The 24,600-nt window shown below is 33.7% G+C and overlaps 1 protein-coding gene across 1 annotated transcript in view; it reads right to left on the bottom strand.

Annotated features, from left to right (window-relative positions):
- Positions 1-24,600, bottom strand: part of FMN1 (formin 1) — a gene marked incomplete at both ends in the record, with an annotated part of 129,894 nt that overhangs the window by 5,160 nt on the left and 100,134 nt on the right. Inside the window, 2 exons of the mRNA XM_082283246.1 lie at positions 5,130-5,279; positions 8,398-8,449. Coding sequence (XP_082139372.1) covers positions 5,130-5,279; positions 8,398-8,449 — 202 coding nt within the window. The remainder of the gene's footprint in view (positions 1-5,129; positions 5,280-8,397; positions 8,450-24,600) is intronic.

The raw sequence follows: 24,600 nt of genomic DNA, 5'->3' as shown, positions 1-24,600 counted from the left end.
GCAGCTGGCAGGTTATACGGATAGCTGTGGGTTATGAAATAGCTTGGAATGACAGTTCTGTGCCACCTGAACTTCCCATGACTACGAGTTTAAACTTCTCCCATAAAACTGTTTTGGCATAAGAAAATGTGCAAACAAAATTTCAGATATGGGTGGAGATGAACAAGTGAAGGTAGCTACAGTCAACATCAACTGCTCAATCTAGAGCCAAGCTGCATACCCAGTCCAGATCCTTAACACAGCTGAACAGTGACTTATTCCCTTAGGACCAAGAAAAATCCCCAGAGCTCAAATTCCTTTCATGTGTTAAATGCCTTTCTACTCTCAGTCCTATTTCTGTATTCAGCTCATCAACTAAACCTCAAGTCACAGCACCATCTCCTGAAAACAGTTAGCCCATGGAATATAACAGGTTAGGTTTCAGCCTCAAAATTTTAGAAGACAGATGTTTGTGTATTACCTGGCCTGGCAGATGATTTCACAGAGTAATTGGATGGCTTTAAAATCAGGAGTCTTATACCATCCTATGAAGTTTGAACATTGCCACTTCTACTACCGTGTTGTACAATACAATTGCCTATCAAGCCTTCAGGCCTGTATCTTCTGGAAAGAACTTGGTCATTACTGATCAAATCTTTAAATTAAATTGCATTTAGAATAAATGTTCACTAACTAAATCAGTACAAATACAGTAAAATGTATGTTGTCAGTGGATTTTGTCACCAAACCTCAAAGTGCCAGTATGTTTGATACGTTTGGTTTTTTCCTGGATCTACTGACAGTGGTTTATCTATATAAAGTGAGTGAGAAATTTTATCCATGTAGTCACAAGGAATAAAAATTGATTTTTATGATTTTAGGAAAGCTGGTACATAAGAAAAACTGATAGGAAGAAAAGGGCTACAGAACAAAAATATACTTCAGTACATCTGAGATGGCCACTGGCAGATACTTAGGAGTATATAAAGACAGCAAAAGCCTACAGTGATAATCCCCAGAATGGTTTTGCAGCTGGAAACTCTTCATGTGTAAATCCCTCATAGATTTTTCTAATATAATTTTGTATTGTCACCATTTGGAAGGAATGCAAGCTTTTGCCATCTGTGACATCTTGTGACAAAGTGTTTCTATTTTCAAGAAGAAATATATAAGTCTGTTCCTTAAATAATGATCATGGTCTTCTCCAGCTATTGAGACAAATTTTGGTTCTGTTTCTGATTTCTGACCTATTTGTATGCATATTCAATCTGAAAGAGATTACTTCATCCAGTACAGTAACCATTGTAGCGATCTTATCTTTGCAAGTGTCAGCAGTGAGTTAAATTAAGACCAGTAATTTCTTTCCTATTCAATCCTTAAAGGACAACAGGCATAAACACATTATTAAAATCTTTGTCACAATTCTTTTGCAAAACATTATCACAGTTTGTGATGAAACTCACTGCAAACTACTAGCATTTCTTCTGTATTTGTACTTTTTCCCTTTTTCAAACTTGTCTAGGATTTTCTCTTAAAATGTAATTTAACACATCATGAATGCTTTAATAGATTTCTGGATGGGCATTCATATATATATATATATATGTATAATGGATTTAAATTGTTATAAATACGTATTTGTTTTGGTTCTGAATTCATAGACGTGCCCACTGCAAATAAAATTAGTAGTTTAAGAAAGGGAGTGACAGTGGAAATATATGCAATCTACCATGCTGTAAGTGCTTTATTGCCAAAAACTCCAACCTTTCTTTTATTCTTCAATTCAGTTATCATCTTAAAATTTCATAAACAGAAAAAAGCATAAAAGCAGTTGATGTACCTGAATGCATACAAATTGTAAATCATAAAGCTGTCAACAACAAAACTGCATTTTGATGCAAAACAGCACAATAAAAACAGTTTCCAACATTTGGTACATTTACACTAAGCTGTTTGTAACAGATGAAGATGTGATTGTCAAAGCAAATTTTATTTCATTGTACTTAAATTTTGGTATTGAAGGGAAAGTAAAATGTCATCATATTCCTATCAAGCATATGGTTTGGAAAATTGTTTTCATTTTATCCCTATAGTCATTTATGTATCATATAATACCATATCATATCATATTATATCATATCATATCATATCATATCTCATATCACAGTTTGTTATCTATCTGTAACTATGTCTTGCATTCCTAAATGGTGTGCAAATTTTGTCCAGGCAAGAGACAATGACTCAACTATATTTTGCAGGCAGCTAATTTATTTTCATGGTAGGTTCAATGCAGGGCAGCTCAGTTGAAGTGTTTTCTTTACTTTAAGAAAAAGTCTCATAGAAATCTCATTAGATTTCTACAGTTGTGTTACATCTGGGAGCCAAGTAGCTTCAGACAAAACAGACTCTTTGCAGCTGAGACTGTCATTTAGTTAAAGACAGCACTCTTTTTTTCCTGAAATTTGGAGATTTTAAAGTTTTCTGTTATACAACACAATGTAGGTAGTTTGGAGTATAAAAATTTTTATTTTTGTATCATTGATTTTTAGCCCTATTTTTACTACTATTAAGTTTAACCTAATACATTTTTAATGATTTCTTTGAATGATAATTCTGTATAATTAAAATTTTAATTTTATGTGTCATATTTCTTGAAAGACAAACTACAATCCACTATTAACATTCCTATATAAATGTACAGAAACAAACAAACAAACAAACAAATAAATAAATGTGACAAGCTAACTCATACACATTTTACATCAGGTTTCTTCAGTTCCTGAAATTTGAAAGGCAATCCAGTTGGAAACATATTCACATAATGATATCAATGCTTCAGTTTCAGAACCTAAGTTTGAAATTACTGACTTACATTGATGTTTCTTCCTCTTTAAAATTTCCTTCAAAACAAAATAAGGGTTCACAATAAAAAGTTCTGTTTTCTTTTTTTTAAATTAAATTGCAATCTTTAAAAATGCACAACAAATAGTGCATCCAATTAATTAGCCAGTTAAGGAAGACAGCTGTCCATTCCTGTCATTCTAAGGTTTTTAGTTACCAATGTGCACAATGACTCTTAGCTTGCTTTCAAACTTTTTTGGACAGCAGTTCATCAACTCTTAGTTTCATACTTTGTTATACAGGACCCTTAAATGGTCATGACTTTACAAGACATTTGCCAGGTGATGAGAAAAACTTTTCCACCATTCTAATCTATTGATTTCATGATGTTCTTCTTTTCAGTAGCACAATACAAAACAATTTAGGATGATGAAAACAGCTCTTCTGTCATTCTAATTTACTAATTACACAAGGCTCCTCATTTTAACAGCTCATTGTCTTGATGAATCACCCAGATTTTGAATGTAAAGGACAATGATTTGTCCTTTTGAGACTAACAAACTTTGTAAAAATAATTTGAAGTGAGTTCTGAAAAACAGTCTATATGATCCAGAAAGTGTAAGCACTTTGAAGTATTACAGTAACTGGTGCTCTACATTCTACTGGTATTGCTTTACATTGAACGTGAATAAAGGCATCCATCAGAGGAACCGATGATTTATTTGTTCTGTGTTTTTATTTGTAGATTTGATTGATTTAACAATTAAACCACAAGAAATTCCCACCTTCACACCCAAGTATGAAGGCACAAAATTTAGCAGTCTACTTACAATGATTTCTTGATTATTTCAAGAAAGTAAGGAAATTATGTACTGTTAAAACACAAGGCATTTCAAATCAATTTATTTGAAGGGATCATTGTGTACCATTAGCGAGGTGCTAGTTACATAAAAAGGAAAGGATGTATAGTCTGGATTTTTTTTTCCTTGGGTAGTTAATTTCTATTCCTCCTAACTACTTTTGGAATAAAAATAAGTCATGATTCAGCAGAAAATATATCCCTGAGATGATCTTTATCATGACCATAGCTATGTGCTTGGGACTGTTTATTTTACACAGTTTTTAACATGTAAACCAAATTTGTGTACTGATCTAGACACAAGGAAACAAAAGATTCTTTGCAAATGTTTGCAGTTGTCAGCTTCCAAAATCAATCAATAAATGATACAAAAAGCTACAATTTTCATGTGTTTTAAAACCATACGATCTATAAAACAACGTTTATAAGGTTGACAATTGAGAATTCCTAACTTCTACATCTAATCTAGTCCTTCAAAAAGTCTACTTTACATGAACTTGAAGGCCCCACTGATTTGGAGCAAAACGGAAAATGCAAATTTAAATGAGTGTACTACTTTTGCTGGTACTTTTAAGGACATTTTAATCTAAAACTGTCAATTTGGAATAAGCACCTGAATTTAAATTTCACACTGAAAGTAATTGCTCCTTTTTCTTCCAAAGCATGACTACATTACCACTCTAGGTCTTTACAAATGAACTGTGATATGCTGAGCATGATGAGCTTGTAATAAAATTGCTTTTTTGTGTAAAAGATTTTAAGCTTCTTTAAGAAAATCAAGAAAAGAGCATGGTGAGTTTGTAGTAGAATGGCTTTTTTATGTAAAAGATTTTAAGCTTCTGTAAGAAAATTAAGAAAATAATTGAAGGTTTTAGGTTTTTGGGTTCTTTTACTCTAACTAATAAAATCAGGAGACTGTTGTGAGATCTAGCGGCAAGTAGTTTGATGTCCTCAGCAGGACACCAAAAGTCAGAAAGTAGTGCTGTAAATTCAGTGTGGGGCTTCGACACTATGCTAAGTGTGGCCTGAATCTCTGGGGCTTCTCTTTGATGCAAGTGCAGTATATTAACTGGAAAAGCATTCACTTTTATTTGTCTGTACTGTCTGCGACAGCAATATCGCCTCATTTAGGCTAGTTCAACATGAAAATGCACAGAGAAGCAATCTGTTATAAATTAGCACAGCTCCCCTTTCATTTTACTAGCTAGTAATTGGAAGGGGTTACAAAAGTGTAATTTATCAGATTATATGTGTTTATCTTTTTGTGGGGACAGCATGCCTTTGGTGAATTTTCCTACGCACCCTGAGGGAATAATCTTTCCTTGATGTCCATTAGATCTGAAAGAAAACAATGCCGCCTGTGAAATATAGGAGTATAATTTGTTGGGTTTGAGAAGCAGCAGTTTCCCAGACATCTAAAATGGTATTAATGACTTTATTAGAACCTTACCGTTCCTTGGAAATGCTTTTGCTTTCTCGTTTCCAAATGGTCTTGAAGTCACTGCAGAATTCGTACCACACCGTGAAAACGTAGTTTGGTGTGATCTCCTTCTCGCCAGGCTTTGGCTTTATCCCAAAGTATCCCACTGTTTCTTCAAAGCTGCAAGGGAGGGGGAAGAAAAAAAACAGTCAACACGTAAGCCCACTGGGGAAACAGTTTCTCTGATTTAGTAGTCAAAGCTGGTAATTACCATAACTTCCCCTTAGCCTTGGAAATTACACAGCAATCCATGCTAAGTATAACTAACCTTCCAACACCCACCTCTTTTCCAGAGGATAACTTACAGTTGCACAAGCCACCATAGGGATCTGTCACGCTGGCAAATCACAGGCATTCAATTATAACAGGTAAAACTTAGCTTCTTGCATTACAAGAAATGCTATAATATATTTATTTCATTTTATTCTGCTACACTCCATGAAGATCTTATTCTCCCATTTATCTTTACTGAAGGACTATGTAAGTGTCACATGTCAAGTCAGGAAAAAATCTCCAGGTTTGGTTGAAAATAATCTTCTACTATTTAGGGAGAATTGGGAGTAGCAACAACCAAGCCACAGACAGGGCCAATAGTCAGTTTGCAAAGGTTTTACTGAAAAGAATCTTCTTCCATATGTGTCAATAAACAAATAATTAATTTTACAAAAATACACTGCCAAAATTTAAATGCTTGAAAAAAAATTTATAATGGGGCTTTTACTGAATTGCTAAACAGCTGGATATTTTCAAAGTATTATTATATCACAGATAATACTTCCAAGAGCATTTTAACTCAATGTGCATTTTTAACCTTTATGACATTATTTTGTATAGATAAAATGAAACAATCCACATGACTAGGTACTTATATAAATAAAAGTACGTTCGCTTTTGTTGAAGTTGAATCACTTTTCCCTGCAAAGTAGATGCAACAATGCTGAAACATTTGGTGATATTTATTAAAAAGAATGCTATAATTTAAAAGAGAAGGTAAAAACATATTTAAAAGTAAGTAATTTTTCTTGAAATAATCATTTTATTGAATCAAGAGGAAGTTATATTCTTCTTTAGATTTGCAAGTTAAGTTCTAAATCTAAACACAGCAGGTGTAAATCTTGAAAATAAGTAATTTTAAAGACCTGTAAGGAGTCTCAAACTATTCAACAGACGTTAATGTGAGCCACGGATGCAGCTTTGTCATCTTTCTTAATTTATATTTGCATAGTCCACATTGCATGATTTCATATGGAACTACCAAGGTTAGGCTCAAGGTTTTTTGACATAGTTTGAAATTAAAGCTCTTTAGCTAGGCTTGAAGAATAGAAAGTACCCATCAAAAAATAAAAAAGTTACCCCTCCAAAATAAAGGAATATATACTCTGGATGCTTCAAAAAGAAGCCTGGATTTTAGCCACATGAGCCAATATACTCCGGGTTTTTCTCTTTGATGCTTTAAAGATATAAATGGATTCTAGACCATGCTGAAGAACATCTCATATTGTTCAAGGTGAGCAATTAATACAATAGTTTTTTTCATCCTCATATGTGATAACCTTTAACCTTTTACATTTCTTACATAGGTTTTGCATGAAACATTTAACTATATTCCAAGATAATGATGATCCATATTTAAAGACTCACAATGAAATATGTGTGTAAAGGCCATAATATTCAGAGTTAAAGGGTTCTGTGGTGACAGTATGAGGAGAAAATTAAATAAATAAGTAAATAAGTAAGTAAATAAATAAATCTAATACGGCTTTAAGTATCTGTGTAAAACATTTTGGTTTTCAAACTCTAAAAATACTAAAATACCTTAGTCATAATTACATGGTTAAAACCATTTATTGTCTACTGGGCAATGTAATTTGCATTACATTCACTTGGGTCAAACACTCCTCAGCTGTTTATAGCACCCTGACTGGGACAGCTGAGCCAAGAGCAGCAAGAACAGAAACTCTTCTCAGGTTTGCTTTATGTAACAGAAGCCCCAGAAACATCGTGCTCTCTTCTTCCTAACAGAACCATTCACCATCCCAGTAGGAGTGTGCAGAGGTGGGATCCTGAAATCCTGCACAGTCTCTCTAGACTGCCTTCATTCTGACACTTCTCATCCTCTCTTCCTTTCTATGTCAGCCTGTCCCCCAGGACTATTCCTTTGCTTTCACCCACCTTAATCTGGCTTCCTGGGCTACTTTCTGCCTTTCCAAAGTAGTAATTTAAAATACTGAATGTTTAGTTAGCAATTAAAAAACCCAAACTCTGTGTTGGACAACTAATTCCCTAAGTCAACTGCAAATTAGGTGCAGATCCATACCCTGAGGAGTCTATTCTACTCTAGAAAGGCTACAAAGCAAGTAGAGTATGAAGGAGCCCTGTGCAAAGAAACTTAGGCTTGTAGCTATGTAGAACCAGTCAGACACTCTTGAAATGAGGAGGTAAAGCCCCAGCTGACATCAGCCAGTTGTTCATCCAATTTAAGCATCTTCTGCAAGCAAATGGGAACAGTTCACCTAAGACCTGAACTGCATTTGGGAAGTGGCTATCTCCCTTTTCCTGACTGCCTATGAAAACTAACGTAGGTGTCTCAGGTGGAGTGACCACGGGCTGAGAAAAGTACAGCTAAAATCCAGATTACCACAGATCTGCCTTTAGTGACCACGAAGAAAAAATATTGATACCAAGTTAAAAATTAGTTTACCCCATTTTATTTATAGCAGGTCCATAGCTAAGATGGATGCTTCACTCTCACAAAACTCTAATTTCGTAAACACAAAGTATTAGCTATATTAACTTACTGAATTTTTGCTGCCCATCTATAAATCAATTAATCACTTTCCATACTTTGACTCCTTTGGCCTAAGTGAGGCACAGATATTCAGGCAATAAAAACATTAGGATTTCAATGGTTTCTTAGGCAATTGAATGCTATATACTAAGTGCTGAAAATGTTCAGTGATGATGAAATACATTTTTACGTCACAAAGTAGTTAATCAGTTATTTATATACTGTGTGAAACCCCCATTCAGTTCAATGCTGATAGTAATGAAAACCTCTAACAGTACACTGTTGGATAAAAACTCAAACGAAGTTTTTCCTGGAAGATTACATAAGAGATTTTCAGAAAACATATTACTTCTTTGAAATACGGATCCCTTTGCCATTTAATATAATTCCTAAGTTCAATGATATCTTTGACCAAAACAAACTGTTAGAAAACACTAACAAAAACCTTACCATTTTTGAGCATTTTCCAAACTGTTCTCTTCTTTTTTCCGTTCTTCTTTAGCTGCCAATGAAAAACATTTTAAAGGTATAAATTACCATCTTACTGTTTCAGAGATCCCACAGATGAAACAAGCTCTTATTTTCAAAACTGCATAGTTCGTATACTAAGTATAATAAAAATGGTAAACACTTGCTAATTTTCAATTTTTATTTATTTCTTGTATATAATGAATGTTTCTACTGTACCAATATTGGATTTGAAAAGTAATTTAAAATCCATATTATAATATATAATGTTAGGCATTATCGAACAAAACGTAAATAATTAAACTTCACTTTCAGATTTTTTAAAAAGAAAATAATTAAGTTGTGTTTGTTTCTTTATTGTTGTAGACCAGAACTTACAAATTTAAACCTGCTTCTGCAGCATAAATAATTGCAAGTTCAACTGGAATTGAACAGGTACCAAACATAGTTAACACAAACTCTTCCACAGAGCTATCACATTTTGTTCTGGAAGCTGGAAAGTGAAAACACATGTACTAAATTTTAAACGTATGGCATGTACATGATTTTTTTTAAAAAAATCAGCCAAGAGTTTGAAATACAGTTAGTTAATCTGAGCCCTTCTGTTACAGAATGCTCACATGAACTGCTTTAAAGGATTTCATTTTCAAAAGATAGGCATTCTCTACTACTGAAAATGTTTCCTGACCTGGATACTCCAAGTCAAACCACTACTTTTTGTTGATCAAGCCTTCTTAATACAGAGGTGCAACTTCACCTCCAGCAGAATAACACATATATAAAATAATACTATTGTGGAAAAGTTATTCCTACTCCACATGAAAATATTCCTGTAAGTGGTAACGTTAATATAAACAGAATTGAGACACTTTTTTATACAAAGATACAGAACTTCATCTTTTTGCCTCTCAGTCTACAGGAGTGCCTGGTTGAAATACAGTCACAAACTTGAGTTCACAGACAAGGCCATTGCGTAATTTGTCCTGAATGACTCAATTTCATTATAAGACTACTGACAAAGATGTTTGTACTATGATAGTTTAAAACAAAAATAAAAATTGATTGCTTCAGCACATTTGCTGCTAACAAAACAATTTAATTTCAACTCGTATGTTTCCCTACATTGGGTAGGTAAGTGTGTTGGAGATATTTATTCCTATTATTTCAATATGGCAATAGCCAGAAACAATGTTGTGTGCCCTCTGCAAGGAAAGCAATCAGTTCTATACCATTAGGTTCTCCACCTCATATCTTGGTGGCAAGACAGCTGCAAGTGAAATATACAGGGCAGCTCTGATTTATTGCATTCATCTCAAGGCCCCAAAAATTTGCCTAAAGTTAATCCAATATACTTGATTAATTATTTTCATTTTATACCATTAAAAGTAGAAAACATAGGTTGGAATTCTAATGATTCATAATGATATAAAATTAACTACATAAGCGGAACTGTTTATAAAATTGTTCAATTCATTATTACATTAATAATTTATTTCTGGTTTCCAAGGAGATGGAAAATTAAATAAAGCAAATTTCCCAACATAGTCACATTCCCAGCTACAACATAAACAATATGTTCAGGCCCCTGCACATGAAACACAATAACTAACAAGGACAACATGTTTATACATTTATAGCTAGGTGGCAAAACCTGATTTACTGCTTTTTGATCTTGCAAGAACAGGATAAGGAAAGATAGTGGAAAGAAGTTTTAATTTTTTATACAAAATAAAGAAAAAAGGTGTAACTTTTAGGAAGAAACACACAAAGTTTACATTAATATAACAGTGTGTGTATTTGTGTACCAATGAAAGGGAAAAGAGGGAGGAAGAAAATACCTGTATTACATGGCAAACAGTATTTTCCGTATTTTTAACTGTAAACACATCCACCCAGGAATTGTTTAAAAGTATTTATTTGAAATTTAGATGGTGAGACTTGTTAAGAAATTAAATTAACAACTCTATATAACAAATTCTGTAATGTGTAAGGCAAGAAACCATAGCAATTCTCTTATCTTCCATAAAATTTCTAGCTGATTTTCCACTCAAAATTTGTAATATCCTGCTCTTTTTCTCCTCCTCCACAACCCACAATGACCAACACAATGTTGTCAGTATAGGTTCCCATGAAACAATGTATTTTCCTCAGCAGAGTCTTCAAAGCCCCACAGTCAAGGTATCAATCCCTGTCTTAAATTTGTGGAATTACTGAAGGCAATTCAAATGAATTACATAAACAAAAGAACTTATTTCCTTTTATTTCTCTAGCAATGCCACATTTGCTTGCATAGGATTTGCTTTTTGCAGAAGTGGAATCATGTAATCCTTTCACCCTTAGACCCTGTGTTTGATTTCAGTTTCACCAAGTTAAGAATATATTAACAGCCATATCAGACTAGCACAAGGACTCATCCAGCTGAATATCCTGCCCCTGGCAGGCACTGAAGTAGGTGCTCAGTTCCAGTTATGGATGAGGACAAACACACTTCCCCCGAGTGTTCTCTCTGCCTCTGGGATTCTGTAGTTCATACAGGATGTTTCCTGCCTTGAACGCCATTGTAACGTAATTCTCAATGGATTCTCTCAGGAACTTGCTCATTCTTTGCTCAAGCTTTTATAAGGTTTTTAACTTCTACAACCTGCTGTGGCAAGTGCCCAACTATGTGCAGCACATTTTGCTTGTTTTGAAATGGACACCTGGTATCACTCTCTTGTATCAGAGAAAACCTGATTGCAGTTGAAATACGGTGTCTATTGGCATGAGCTTTTTGATTAGTAGGCTTATGAAGCAGATTTCCTCACTGTCCCCTTTTATTAAGCATTGATTTAGTTTGCAGGTAAGTTTTGGTACTTGTAAACTGATTTCCATTAGGAGGAAACTAAACAGGAAGCTCCACAGCAAATGCATTCCAATACTTAAAAGGGACAAAAGGACCAAAGTAACATTTGAGCCTTCAGACAGCTTTGAACACATGAGGTGGAGATGTTCACCTCAGATTAAATCTAACTCAAAGTTTAAATCTCTACTGTAAACACACTGGCTTGAGCCTCAGATGCTTTGATCTGCTGACCCAATCATTCTGCACCAACTTCTCAGGATGTAACTGTAGATGTTCTACATTACATGTACACGGATTACATTGAGGCCCTTCAAAATTTCTTCCCATAAGCTGCATTTTGTATGGAGACACCCTTCTGTCTGGCCTTGACAATTACAGGGAATTGTCCCATGCAAAGTTTGCTATCTGGTCTCACTTCTAAATGCAAGTTCTTAATATGCTCTATTGTTTGGATTAGTCCATATCCTGAATAAAGTATCAGATCCTGATATTATGATCAGATAAGAAGTAGACAACCTTAGTCAATATAACATCTTTGAACACAGATATGAAATCCAGGAAAATTAAGAATTTCTGTGTCTTTCTACAGACAAGAGCTTTGGAAGGAAAACTGGTGTTTACAAAATATGCAGTTCTAATCTGCTGCAAGTCATTTGTAATACAGCTAAAGGCTCTGAAGAACAGCCACTAGTCTTACTCATCTTGCTATCTGTATCTAGCTTAAAGAGAATAAATGGACTATGATCTTGTGAATTTGCCTTATGAATCAGGTATTTGTGATGACTTCCTTTTACTGAAGTGCAGAAGTCAGCATGAAGATTCATGATCCTCTAACAGTTTAAAAAGTGAAGTAGTACTAGAGGGAAATGGTAAAAAATTCCCCAATTTATTTTTTCCACATATTCTACTTGCTGAGGATGGAAGAGTACATGAAACACTATATGGAAAATGAGAAATTAACAGAAAATATTTCTTTTTAACAGGTCTAATGTATGCACAGCAGCTTCCAGTTACAACAGAACCAATACCTCCTCATGCATCAGGCTACTATGAAATAGATCTCTAAAGAACAAAGGAAAGAAAATACTGGATAGCAGCACAGACTGAAAATCGGAGGTGGTCAGTAACTAACAGAGGTAAGCAGAGAATGATGATGCACTAAGAGGGAAAGACAAAGAAAGAAAAATGGGTAGCCAGGACTACACAAAAATCTCACAGTTACTCCTGCTCCTCTAGTGAAAATTTTAACACTCATTGCGTCTGACTGGATAAATTTTCTGGTATTTCTCTCTGACCTTAAATATATGAACGCGTGTAAGAAGGATAATTCACATAGGCGTACTGATTTAGTTGGACACATTACAATCTTACTACTTTCAGAATTGAAAGATCTGGTGCATAAAGATTTTACAAATTTTCTAACCATTTTGGAGCAGTGACAATCTTCAAAATTACAAGAAAATTTTAACAACTAGCAGTTAGGATGGAGACATCAGAACTCTTAATTTTATATTCCAAGGCTGAGTTTGTATGATACAAAAATATATGATTTAAGAACTTTTAAGAGACTGCTTTGTAAATTATATTGTCTTCTGCATAAGAAAAACGTCACCCTAAACCAAGGCATTTGATTTTTTTTTTTTGCCTTGAGGAAGAAAATATGTCTTTTCTGACTCATGTCTTCCAATCAATCACAGATACGTTTAAGACAGAATCTATGATAAGATGTAGACCCAAAAAAAACCCCAACCAAAACTCAACCTTCAAAGCAAACAACAAAACCAACCAACCAAAACAAAATCCCTACTGACATTCCTCTTGGAACTTTATAAAGCCTGGACAGAGACTGTTAAAACAGTGACAAAAAGTTATTATGACATTTCCAGTCTCACAGGAACCCATCTTCCTCATTAGTCAAAACTAAAACCTCTTAGGCTGGCATGCTGAAATGTAGTCAAAACATGAACCCCATCCTAGAAACATACTAATCCATGATTTAATGGCTGAGGAAGAAAAGTATATCCCCAGAGAGGTTCAGCGGGGTTCTCTTTTCTCAAAGTGAGAAAAGTCATATTCTATGACATTATCAAGTTAGGAGAACAAGCGACAATTGACCTTATTTTCTCGGTCTTTGTAAAACACCAAGACTCACCACTATTTGAAAACAGAGATCCAAACCTCTTAGGTATTATCATTGCTGATATACTTGGGTGTCAGAAGTTCAGCCCAGAAGGCTCCCAGGCTAGAAATGTACTATTTCCACCCTCAAGTACAACTGTCATCCAAGAGAAATTTTTTAACAACCCTGTTTAATCAGGGACTTCGGAGAGTGGAAGAAAAAGCTCACAGGTGTCCTAGGTGGGCAAAATTACCATAGAGGATCATCAAAAGCTCTACAGTTACACAGTTTTTCTGTTTCTGAACAAAATTCTTGACATGTTCAAACTACTAGCACACTAAACTATAGCAGTATAACGACCAGCAGGATTAGAGTGGGATAAAATAAGCCTTCTTTGGCTTTGATTTCAATAGATCTGTTAACAGTGAAAAGTTTTTGAACAGATTTAATTTTCAGAAATCCTTGACTCAGATATACTGGCCTACAAGCACTAGCATGGAAAACAAATTCTCATAGGCTAGCACGTGGCATTTCTTTAAGCTGCAAAGAACTATCATGAGCAATCTAAACCCTTTCCCAAGGGTTGCTATTTTAGAATCATCATGGGTTGACTGTGGCCAGTAGCTATGCACCACACAACCACTCACACACTTCGCCCCCCTCCCCCTCAATTGGATAGAGAATAGGAAGAGCAAAAGTGAGAAAAACTCACAGGTCAAGATAAACGCCATTTCAATACATGAAGGAAAGGGGAAGGAAAAAACCAAGTGATGCAAGGGCAATCTCTCACCACCTCCCACAAGCAGAGAGAGTGATGCCTAGCCATTTTTGGAGCAATACTACCTCCCCCAAAATCCTATCCCCTCCTTTTTCATTGCTGACCATGACATTACATGCATGGAATGCTGAGTTTGAGTCAGCTATCCAGGTTGTGACCCCTTCCAATTCTTGCCCACCCTGGCCTATCACTGAGGGGACAGCGTGAGACAAAGAGAAAGCCTTGACAATGTGCAAGTGCTGCCCAACAACAGCCAAAACACTCCTGTGCTATCAACACTATTTTAGCCACAAATCCAAAACACATCCCCACACCAGCTGCTATGAAGAATATTAACTCCACACCAGCTGGACCCAGTACAACAGCACACAGCCATACAGACTAATCGTACAGCCACACAGATGAATCCTAAGATTTAGACAAATTGGATACTTTGGTCTGTTTATATACATAATCAAGGGTATAGTTAATTTTTTATTATTATCAAGGTGTCCAACAACTTGATTCAGCATGTTAAACAATCTGTAGTTTACAATACAGTATGAAACTTTACTGTTTTAGCTGATGATTGCAAAGCCAACAGCATGGAGCTAACAATTCATAAAAGTGTTCAAAAGTATCATCAACACCCATTTAATCTTTTTATTCTTAGCACAATCTCACTGTCTAGAAAAAGACTGGGCTCTACATAAAAGGCCATGAATAGAATACATTACAAATGTTATAAATTAATGTATATTATATAACATGTGAATTTCAATTTCAATACCTGACACTGCCAGAATCTGCTGTCTTGAAATGTGAATTTTAAACGAATGGAAATAAAATTAATAGCATCTTTTAAACAAATTAACAAAATGTCAAGTGCAAATAAACAAGTATTCACAAAAACCCACATATGAATGCAAAAGAATGTAAAATCAGAAACTGGATTGTCTTTCCGTTTTTTTTTTTCATTATCAAACTGGAATATATAGCTTTTTAAAAACATTGTTTGACTAGTAAGAGTGAGTCTGGTGGTCAGTAAGAAAATTGGGGGCTTGGAATTGTTAAAGACATTTAAATGCAACTTCTAATTTAGTGTCATATGCTACCTAGGATGAAGTTTTTAATTTCATACAGACTGAATCTAATTTTAGAACTGTTTTACTTTTTGCAAACATATTATATAATAAAGAATATGGCAGCACAGAGTATAAAAGTTCTCAGAAATTAGGTACTCACAGTAAAAATGAATTTTGCCATTTCAGATATTTATACTTTTAGTTCTAATTATTGAGTAAGTTTTCTGAATAATCTTAAAATTTTGGTAAAATTATTATGTTTCAAAAATTCTAGAGGAGTTATGTATCCTGATCTAGGAAGAGATATTCTCAGGAAACATCTATCCGTCTAGACCTACACATAAAACCTGAATTTTCTCCTACTTCTACATTATTATATTGAGTTACTTCTAATATAACCTTGTATTTTGAGAAAAAGTATTACTTTTAATTTAGTTCTAAACAAAAGAAATCTTATTACTTAGTTGATTTCATATATAAACATAGCACACATAAGAGAATACATCCAGTGTAAAAAATTTTCTGTTTTGTTTTTCTTGTTGTACAGTATTAAATCTCAAATTTGAAAAAAAGTATGAGTGCAGATAATTTCACACAGCTACTGTCTACCATTCTCATACTGGAGCTTTTTTGTCTAATAAAAATTTTTTATTTCAGAACTAATGAAAAAAATTGCATGTTCTATACATAGGTTCCTAGCAAATAATTTTCTAATATGTATTACTTGATAAACTGTCTTTAGTTAGTTAGTAACTTCTAATTGGCAGGCTTTAAGAACTCAGGGAATTCAACAGACAGCCTGAAAATTCTGTGCAAGTATTTGATTGTATGACTAATATAGTTTCCTATTACAGCATATTACAATGCAAAAAATCCCCAAATGAAACAATCCTATGCCCATGAAGAGATTTTTCTTCTATGCTGTCAGTTAAACAAGAAGGTCTGGGAAAATGGAATCAATGAAACTTGGGTCTACTGTGGGTCTGTACTTTAGTTAGTTCCCAGATGGATTCATTAATGTTTAATTAAGGAGTGAGTTCATGATACAGCCCTTCTCTCCCTGGAAGGCTAATAGGGTCAGTTTTGTCTATTTAGCCACATATTTTTATTGAGATTTTAAGAGCTTAATATCTCAGGATCTCTAACCCTGTCAAATTTGGTCAAAATTGGACAATGCACTAAAAATTATTGGCAGGGCAATAATCAATAGGCAGTGTGATCACATAAGCCTTGTTTCTTTTATCTCTTCTTTAAATTAAAAAATATCACATTTTTAACATGGAATTTGGCTATGCCATTTTTTTAGACATTTTTACTGGTATAGATATCTTAAACCCTTTCAAAATAATCTTCAGAACACTTGCTGCCATGAGGTCTTAATCACCCTTCCCTGAAACAGTTCTCACAAGTTTACTTTCCTCTGCAGTGGTACAGAAGTTGTTTTTAACTAAGAAACCCACACCCAATGATGAAAATGTACAAATGTTCATACAGTACAAAGAGTCTCTGTTCCATCTTGGAAAGCTGCTTAACAAACAAGTATCCCACAAGTTATCAGGAATATAAGTTATCAACCTGTATCTTAGGTATGCATCGAGAAATAATTAATGTTTACCATATAGAAATTGTTAAACATTAGATTCAGTATTTTTAATGTTACAAAAACCTAACAAATTACTGACACTTGCACACACAGAGACACACAACACCAGCAGAACAGGCTCAAGCAACACATTCAAGAAAGTGTTTATTATCATAGGCAATAAAAAACCTAGGAAATTATGTTTTCTTTTAAAAGTGATAATGCTGTCTATAAATGTGCCAGAACAAAGTGTTGAAGGTCATTTTACCAGAACATTAAAACTAACTATGAAGAAAAAAAAGTTGTATTTGTTTTCATAAACTCCTCTATTTCTTAAAACGTATGTTTCTTAGTATGATGCTTCTATTGCATTTTGCGAAAGAAGATTTTTAAACTAAAAGAAAATTAGCTTCCATACAGAAGGGTAATTTTTTAATTAAAACTAGGACTAACACTAGTCTTATTTCCTGTATTCTAGAGGTATTAATTACAAAACAAAAATTAGGATTACATTTTCCAATTTTATTTATTCAATTAAATTATTTGCAACTCCATTCTGTTAAAATGTAACGAAGACATTAATCCCTCATTCTCCCACACTCGGGTTTCCAGATAATAAGTATTTTTTAAAGCATGTTAGTATTTAAACATTAGAAAGATGCATATTCAAATTCTATTTTCTTTCTAATAAACTCTTATAATGTTGTGTTTTAATTCCAAGATTAATCTCTGACTAAATGTATCTAAAAGAGTTTACAGAACTGAAAAATTAGTTCTAATCCTTTCAAACAGATCAAGGTTAAACCCAATCTGTTCTGTGTCTGGGAAAACTAACTATCCAGATTATCTGTAACTACAATCTCTTTTTGTAAGCAGAAGTAAAATTTTTAAAGACTGGCCCATTATTATACCAAGGACAATGTTTTTAAATAGTTGAATGATCACTGAAAGTCAATAAGAAGCAGGAGATCATCTCAAAAAAAAAAAAAGAATATTTAAATTAAAGAAAAAATAAACTTGATGGTGAACCAACTGCTAATCTGGTGCGTAAACAATGAATAATTACACAAATATAATGAAACTAATTTAAGAAAAGCTTTGCGAAATTTGTGGCCTGAAAAGTTTGAGGAGAGAAAATCCATAGCAATGCCTCCTCCTGTGGAATGATAACAATGATTTATGAAGCTCAAGTTATTTTTGCTGATTGAGCTCAGTCAAGATTGGTTTCACATGATCAGCTAAGTACAGAAATCCATGATGTGTAGTGGCCCCACGTGTTTGAACACACTAGGACATGCTCTTCTAGGTGATCCAAACGTTGGGGGTGGGGGGTTAAAAGCTGCTGCTTTGTTTTCCCTACATTTTCCCCTCATTAGGATACACTCCTCCTGCAAAGTTAGCCACTTCTGGTGGTCGGGAGCAAAGTCTCATTGTAAATGCACAGCAGGATAGTGGCAAAGCTGAGATTAATTCTCCATAGATTTATATAGACCTTTCTCGCTGTTGATTGCTTGTACTGTTTCAAAGGTGCGTATGTTGCCTTTTTTATTGCTGGTTACTGACTTTATTCCAGCATATGGTGGTTGGCGCCATGACACAAAGTGAACATTTTATACTGGAATTAAAGTGGATATTTGACAGTTTCTGTCAGAAAGTTCAGAGCAAAGAATTTGTGAGACAAGATTTATTGCATATTTTATATGGGACACATCTGTTTCTTTGCTATGTTTCTCTTTAAACAGAAAAATGGCAATGAAGTTTCTTTAAGAAACAAAGACTGTCAATAAAAAGCATGAACAGAAAAACTACATTATTGAGAATGAATTTAATCATTCTGACCTTCTAAAAATGTGTTTCTTGGAAGCATGACAGTCACCTTCCCTTTTTTGTTCAGCCATATAGACAGTATGGATTTTCAAATACACAGCTACCCATATTTACGGGTAAATAAAATAAAAATGAAAATCAAATTAAATCTATGTATTGATATTTGATATTCACATTTAAAAGTAATATTAAGGTAGATTTTGCCAATTTTTTTAGTATCTGTAACTGCATTTTAGTAATGTGAAATGTGTCAAATAAACACCCCTTTATTTGAAAATGTCTTATGAAACTATAGATCAATTATAAGAAGATACACAGCAAACTCCTACACATTTGTCTATTAATATCACCAAATGATATAGTTTGGCCTCTGAAGTTCAGTGTAGTCTTCTTAACACCTGAATCAAAACTGAATTTGAAGAACACCTAGTAGGATATTTTTTTAAGAAAAAAAATTGTATGCATTAAACAAGAAAGTAAAAATCTTTCAGCAAAATTCTAAATTTTTAACCAACAGCAGTACTGTTTATGAGGATTCATATTTAGTATAAAACCCTAAGATTCAGCTTGAGAAACACGAAGTTTAAAGAGGCAGAATTAAACAAGAAACAAATACAAAAAAAAGAAAATATATTGCTCAAAAATCACATACGCTATTATGAAAAGGCATGTGTGTCTTATTAACTTCTAATTAAAGAAAACAACAATAGGAAAATCACTTCTGTTGGACTACATACATTCTAAAAAATAGTTATGACAAATAGTTAAAAATACTTATGGGCTCAATACTTTCTCAAACAAAAATGTTGTAATTTCCTCTACAAAATCACAAATATTTGTCAAATTATTTCATACTTCAAAAGCATTAATTCTTGTTTTTAACTCAAAGATTTTCTAGAACTTCAATTTACGTAGGAAAATTTATCTAGCTACTAGCTTGAAAAACCTGTAATTTGAAATAAAATGTAAAAAGGAGGCAAACTTGGAATATTTCTCCTTCTTACCACAAATAAAATACAGGATACTAACATTAAAAAGTATTTTGTTAGGATTCTTTTTAATGATTTTTCTACAAGAAACATCAAACTGCATTCAAATACAAGGCATAGATATTTTTCTGAGCTTGTCTTTGTGATAAAGACATAGAAGAATATATTTGAAAAAAGGATCTCTCAATTTCTAAATAAAAACCTACAAACCTACTATTATCCTTATGGGGGAAGGATCTTGGGAAAAGTAAAGCATATGTGACACATTAGTCAGGTCATTTAGTTAATTCCTTGAAAGTACTCAGATACAACCATGATGAGAGAAATGAGAGTGTATCCAAAAAAAAAAAAAAAATCTCATGTTAGCTTAATTTAAGACTGGGAAAATAACAAGAGTTATTACTGCATCTACCAGATCTGTTTTGGTGTTTTACAGCTTGCTTATTTTCTGTTGGACTCTATGCAGAGAGCATCTGGAATTTTTTTCCCCGCAATGTATGAAAATGTTTTAAAATGTTTACATTTATCCCCGTATAAAAGAAGAGGATACAAGTATTAGATAACAAGACCAAGGAATGTGAGTGCACCAGCTCAGCACATCGCTGCAGACTTTCTGCTTCACGGTACCTCTAGGTCTTTATTATTACCTTCGTGTTTGTGAGATACCTCCTATCTCTTGGAAATGGCTTTTACTCAGTAATAACAGTAGATCTTGTGCAAAAGACAATCCCAACCTTCCTATTAACAGAAGAGTTAAATATAATTGTACTCATAGTCTAAGTTTTATTTGACTACCACTTTGATTTGACATTGTCTATTAAACCCCACAGAAAAAATTTCACAATATAATAACACAAATAATCTGCATCTAAATTCATTCTGCTGTAATAAAAGTCATAATGAGCTTAATTCCCCTTAGTTTTTTTCTCTATTAGAACAAGAAAGCCTTGACTCAAAAAACTTAAAAAAAAAGTTTAAAAATCATATGCAGGTAAAAGCAATAATATACTTTGGAATTTCATTCATCTGCATCTATAACCACAGAATATTCTTTACATCAAGTATTTAAAAGGCGACTTACTTTAAAAAAATTTCTGAAATACCATAAAATTACTGGCAATATTTTTTAAATTTGGAAAGAAATTTTAAATCCTGAGAAAATTTACTTCATTCACAATAAAACCAAACCAATATCAAATTACATTACAATGAAAAATTACTGGAATTTAAAAGGAAGAACAGCCAAAGTTCCCCTACCATTATTTCAAATAGACATCATAGAATCAGCTCTCCTAACTAAACCTGGGGATTCTCTGTCCTAGGAACTGCCCAATTACATGTAAGGAAAGAATTCCTGATGTGTAAAGCTTAATAATCTTTAACATATGCCCTATCCAGTTCCACTTCAAGTCAATGGTGGGTCAAGTCTTTTGTGTAAAATTGAAGTGAAGGAAACACACTGTAAACATTTACTGATAAACTGTACTGATAACTCTATAGATAATAAAACCAAACACATTTTACAGAGCAGTTTTTCCTTCAAGCATTATATTCTTTAATGTTTGAAGATTTCTGCTTGGCCACAGAAGATACACTGTTGTGTCTAGTGAGGTATCCCTGCCTGTCCTAGGGCACCAGAAACCTCTATAAAACCACTTTCTGTTCCAGAGAGGGCAACACTTTGTGGAGGGAACTTTCAGACTGTGAGACATTCCCAAGATGAAAGACTTCATATATATGCTTTGTACAAACAGTTATATTCTAAAATACGCTGTTCAGAAGCTGAAGTCCTTTAAAAATATTTTTTCACACTCTCAAAATGGTTGACTTGGGACAACGTTTAGATAGCTGAAGAATTCTGATGCTAAAAGGTTTGAATTGATTTACACGCCATGAAAGAAGTACTGTTCCAATAAATTTCAGACATCTCTTAAGAGAAATAAAACTTCTGATTTCCCCACCTTAGTCAAGGTGTTCAAAAGCAGCATGATAAAGGCTCTTTACAGGACAAAGGTAAATTTTTAAATATTTTGCCCTGGCATCTGAAGTATGTAGACACAAAGATATCAGAGAAATTGCAGGAAAGGTTGAATGATGACCTGAAATCAGACTTTCTTTTTTTTTTTTTTACATTTAGGAGAAATCTGTCTTTAATCACAGCTATAATCTCACAACACTGTATTATCCATATGGTTTTACTCTGTCACTCCTCAATTTTGAGAGCTTAGTAGCAACCTGGCGCTTTGTCCTTTAACTAGCTTGAAATTTCTAACTGTCCTATGAACATTGTGATTGTTATTTCTGTTCTGAAAACAATGGTCCTGCTACATCCTGTTCAACAAGACTGCAGGTTTTACCTGTTCTTATTGCTTAAAATGGAAATGAGAGATTAGACCATAAGAGAGTCTAATCCAGAGAGTTTCAATTTCTTGATGAAATTTTTAGCATCTAGTATTTTCATCAATCGTGCTCAAAAGCAACAAAACAAGATATTCATGTGCTTGCTTTGGAATTTGGTTCATCTGCATCTATAACCACAGAATATTCTTTACATCAAATATTTAAAATGGCAACTTACTTTAAAAATTTTTCAGAAATATAATAAAATTATTAGCAGTATTTTTAAAATCTGGAATGAAACTCAAAAAAAAAATAAAAATTGAGAAGTAGTATTAGCATACCAAAGCTACAAAAGTCTACAGAGAAATTCCATTTAACTGCATACCAGATTAAGCTGTTATTGTCATAATCAGTTTATATTATATGGTGCACTGAAGGGTATCTCCAGGCTTAATGGTGTGAAACTACAGAGCACAGGGGACACACATAAAGTTAGAGTGACCAGTGTGAGGTTAGGTACTGGGGTCTCTTGAGACCAGGTGTGTTTGGGCCTTTCATTATTTAAGTGCGTGAATCTCTTCTATCCAGTCCTTTCCAATTCTTGACTGTGATCTTTCCTTGCAGTCATCTCTTCGATGTATGTAAACAACTGCTCATAGGTCATATAATCTAAAGTAATGAATCAGTGAGCATCTTTATTTCCTGCAACAAAGCTTTGACACAGATTTAAATTCTATTAGTTCACTGACTTTGAATATCAGCACATGAAGACACAAAAAGAAAAGAAGACACATAGGAAACCATGCAGGAAATTCCTAAGAATACAGTGAAAAAAAGCAGGTGGACTAAAAGAAAAGTCTAATAGGATCCCTGTGAAAAGCCAACATCCATAACCTACAGTTTTGTTTACCTCTAAGTCTATGATATAGAAGATGGAAGAAATCCAGTGGAATTGAACAGAAAATAGAGGTTACAATGAGAATTTAAAGAAGATGTTGAACTCCAGATAGCTGATTGTGGTTATAGAAAGGCATCAGTAATTCTACGAATAGATTTTATAATTATCATATACATCGTATTTTTGTATTAAATCACGAGTATTAACACTAACATTCATTATGTCACTTAGTTGCTATTAATAGGAAATCCTTCTCTATCATGATATGGCAGTGACTTTGTAACAGCCATGGTAATTCAGTATAATACAATCAAATTGAAAGGAAGTTGGAAGGAACTGTTTTCTGTAAGAGATTCCCTCCTTGTCTTCTAAGAGGAGATGACATTGCATTTTCAATTACCAGTTCTTCTAAATTACATTCATATTGCACATTATAATAGAGTGTAACCTTCCAATTTCTATAGTAAGTCATGATATAGTAAAACTGGTTACAGCAATTTGATGTATATCTGTTTCAAAAATAATAAATTGAAAGTTTCCTGAAAAGTCATAGCTGTAATTAACACCAATTTTCAGGACCTTGATGTTGATAATTCTTCTGGTAGTGCAGGAGAAAATAATAATGTCAGAGCAAATTCTTGTTCTTTGAATCAGCTCATTGTCAATATTGCATTACTTAGGAGGCATATGGATGCAATCACATTCCAGGACAACTTATTTGGTGTCTTATGGACTGAGGGTATTGTCTAACTATACAATCTCAGAGTACCACAGCAATAAGGTTCTCTGCTTTGTAGACTCATGCCAATTTACGTAAATCACTCTTTCATCTGTTTAAATATGACAATCTTTGAGTGATGAAAACAGTTATGTCTGTCACAAACAGTTTGAAAGATTAAAGTAATTCTGCTCCTGGCATATAAAACAGCGTTCCGGATCTAAACACAAACTTTGCCTGGTCTGTAATGTCATTGCTGGGAAGCATAAAAAGTTTTAAGCAAACAATATCACTGCAAGGAAATATGACATATTTTTCATGTTTGACGCTGGACATAAATATCCTCCCACACTGTTTAATGTGAGAACTGCATATGTGTGGCAGAGATAATAAAACATCTCAGTGAAAACAAATTAAATGAAAAAGAAGTTATGATAAGTAGAACAGAAAAGAAAGCTTTGAAGTTAAAAGTCTTCATATCTGTACATTTTAGTCACAAAAAGAAGAATCAGTCTTTGATATGCAGAGTGGATAGTCACACAATCTGGAACGGACTCTTGTGCTTTGTAGGAATAGTTATCTGTACAGAGATATTTTTTAGTTGACAGAAGCAGCTTCATAATTGCAGGTAAGAAAAATGTGGTCAACAGCAAGAACCTTGTAAGTTATTGCTCTTCTGCTGTTGTTTACACATGGTATTTCAACAGACAGCTGCTACTGAAATTTAGCGCTCTTAAAAATTATCCTTGATTTTCTTACTTCACTTGTTCAGCCTTAAGATATTTAAGAGCTTTACAAATAAAATGCAACACAAGTACCATAATCCAATATGTACATTCAAGCAGAGGAGTACAACACTAGTGGGAAGACAAGCATGACTTAATTTCATATACAGTTTTAGAATATGTATCTTTCTTTCTGCTAACATTCTTCTTGGGGAGAAAAGCTGTAATTTTATTGCAGAGAAGCAAGAATTTTAAATAGTTCCCAGCAGTTTCTGGTATTTTGGGATGCCATTACAGACAAGC

The sequence above is a fragment of the Coloeus monedula genome, assembly GCF_965178545.1.
Source record: "Coloeus monedula genome assembly, chromosome: 6".
Classification (NCBI taxonomy): Eukaryota; Metazoa; Chordata; class Aves; order Passeriformes; family Corvidae; genus Coloeus; species Coloeus monedula.
Note: the sequence above shows the minus strand (reverse complement) of the source record. Positions and strands in the feature narration are given on the sequence as shown.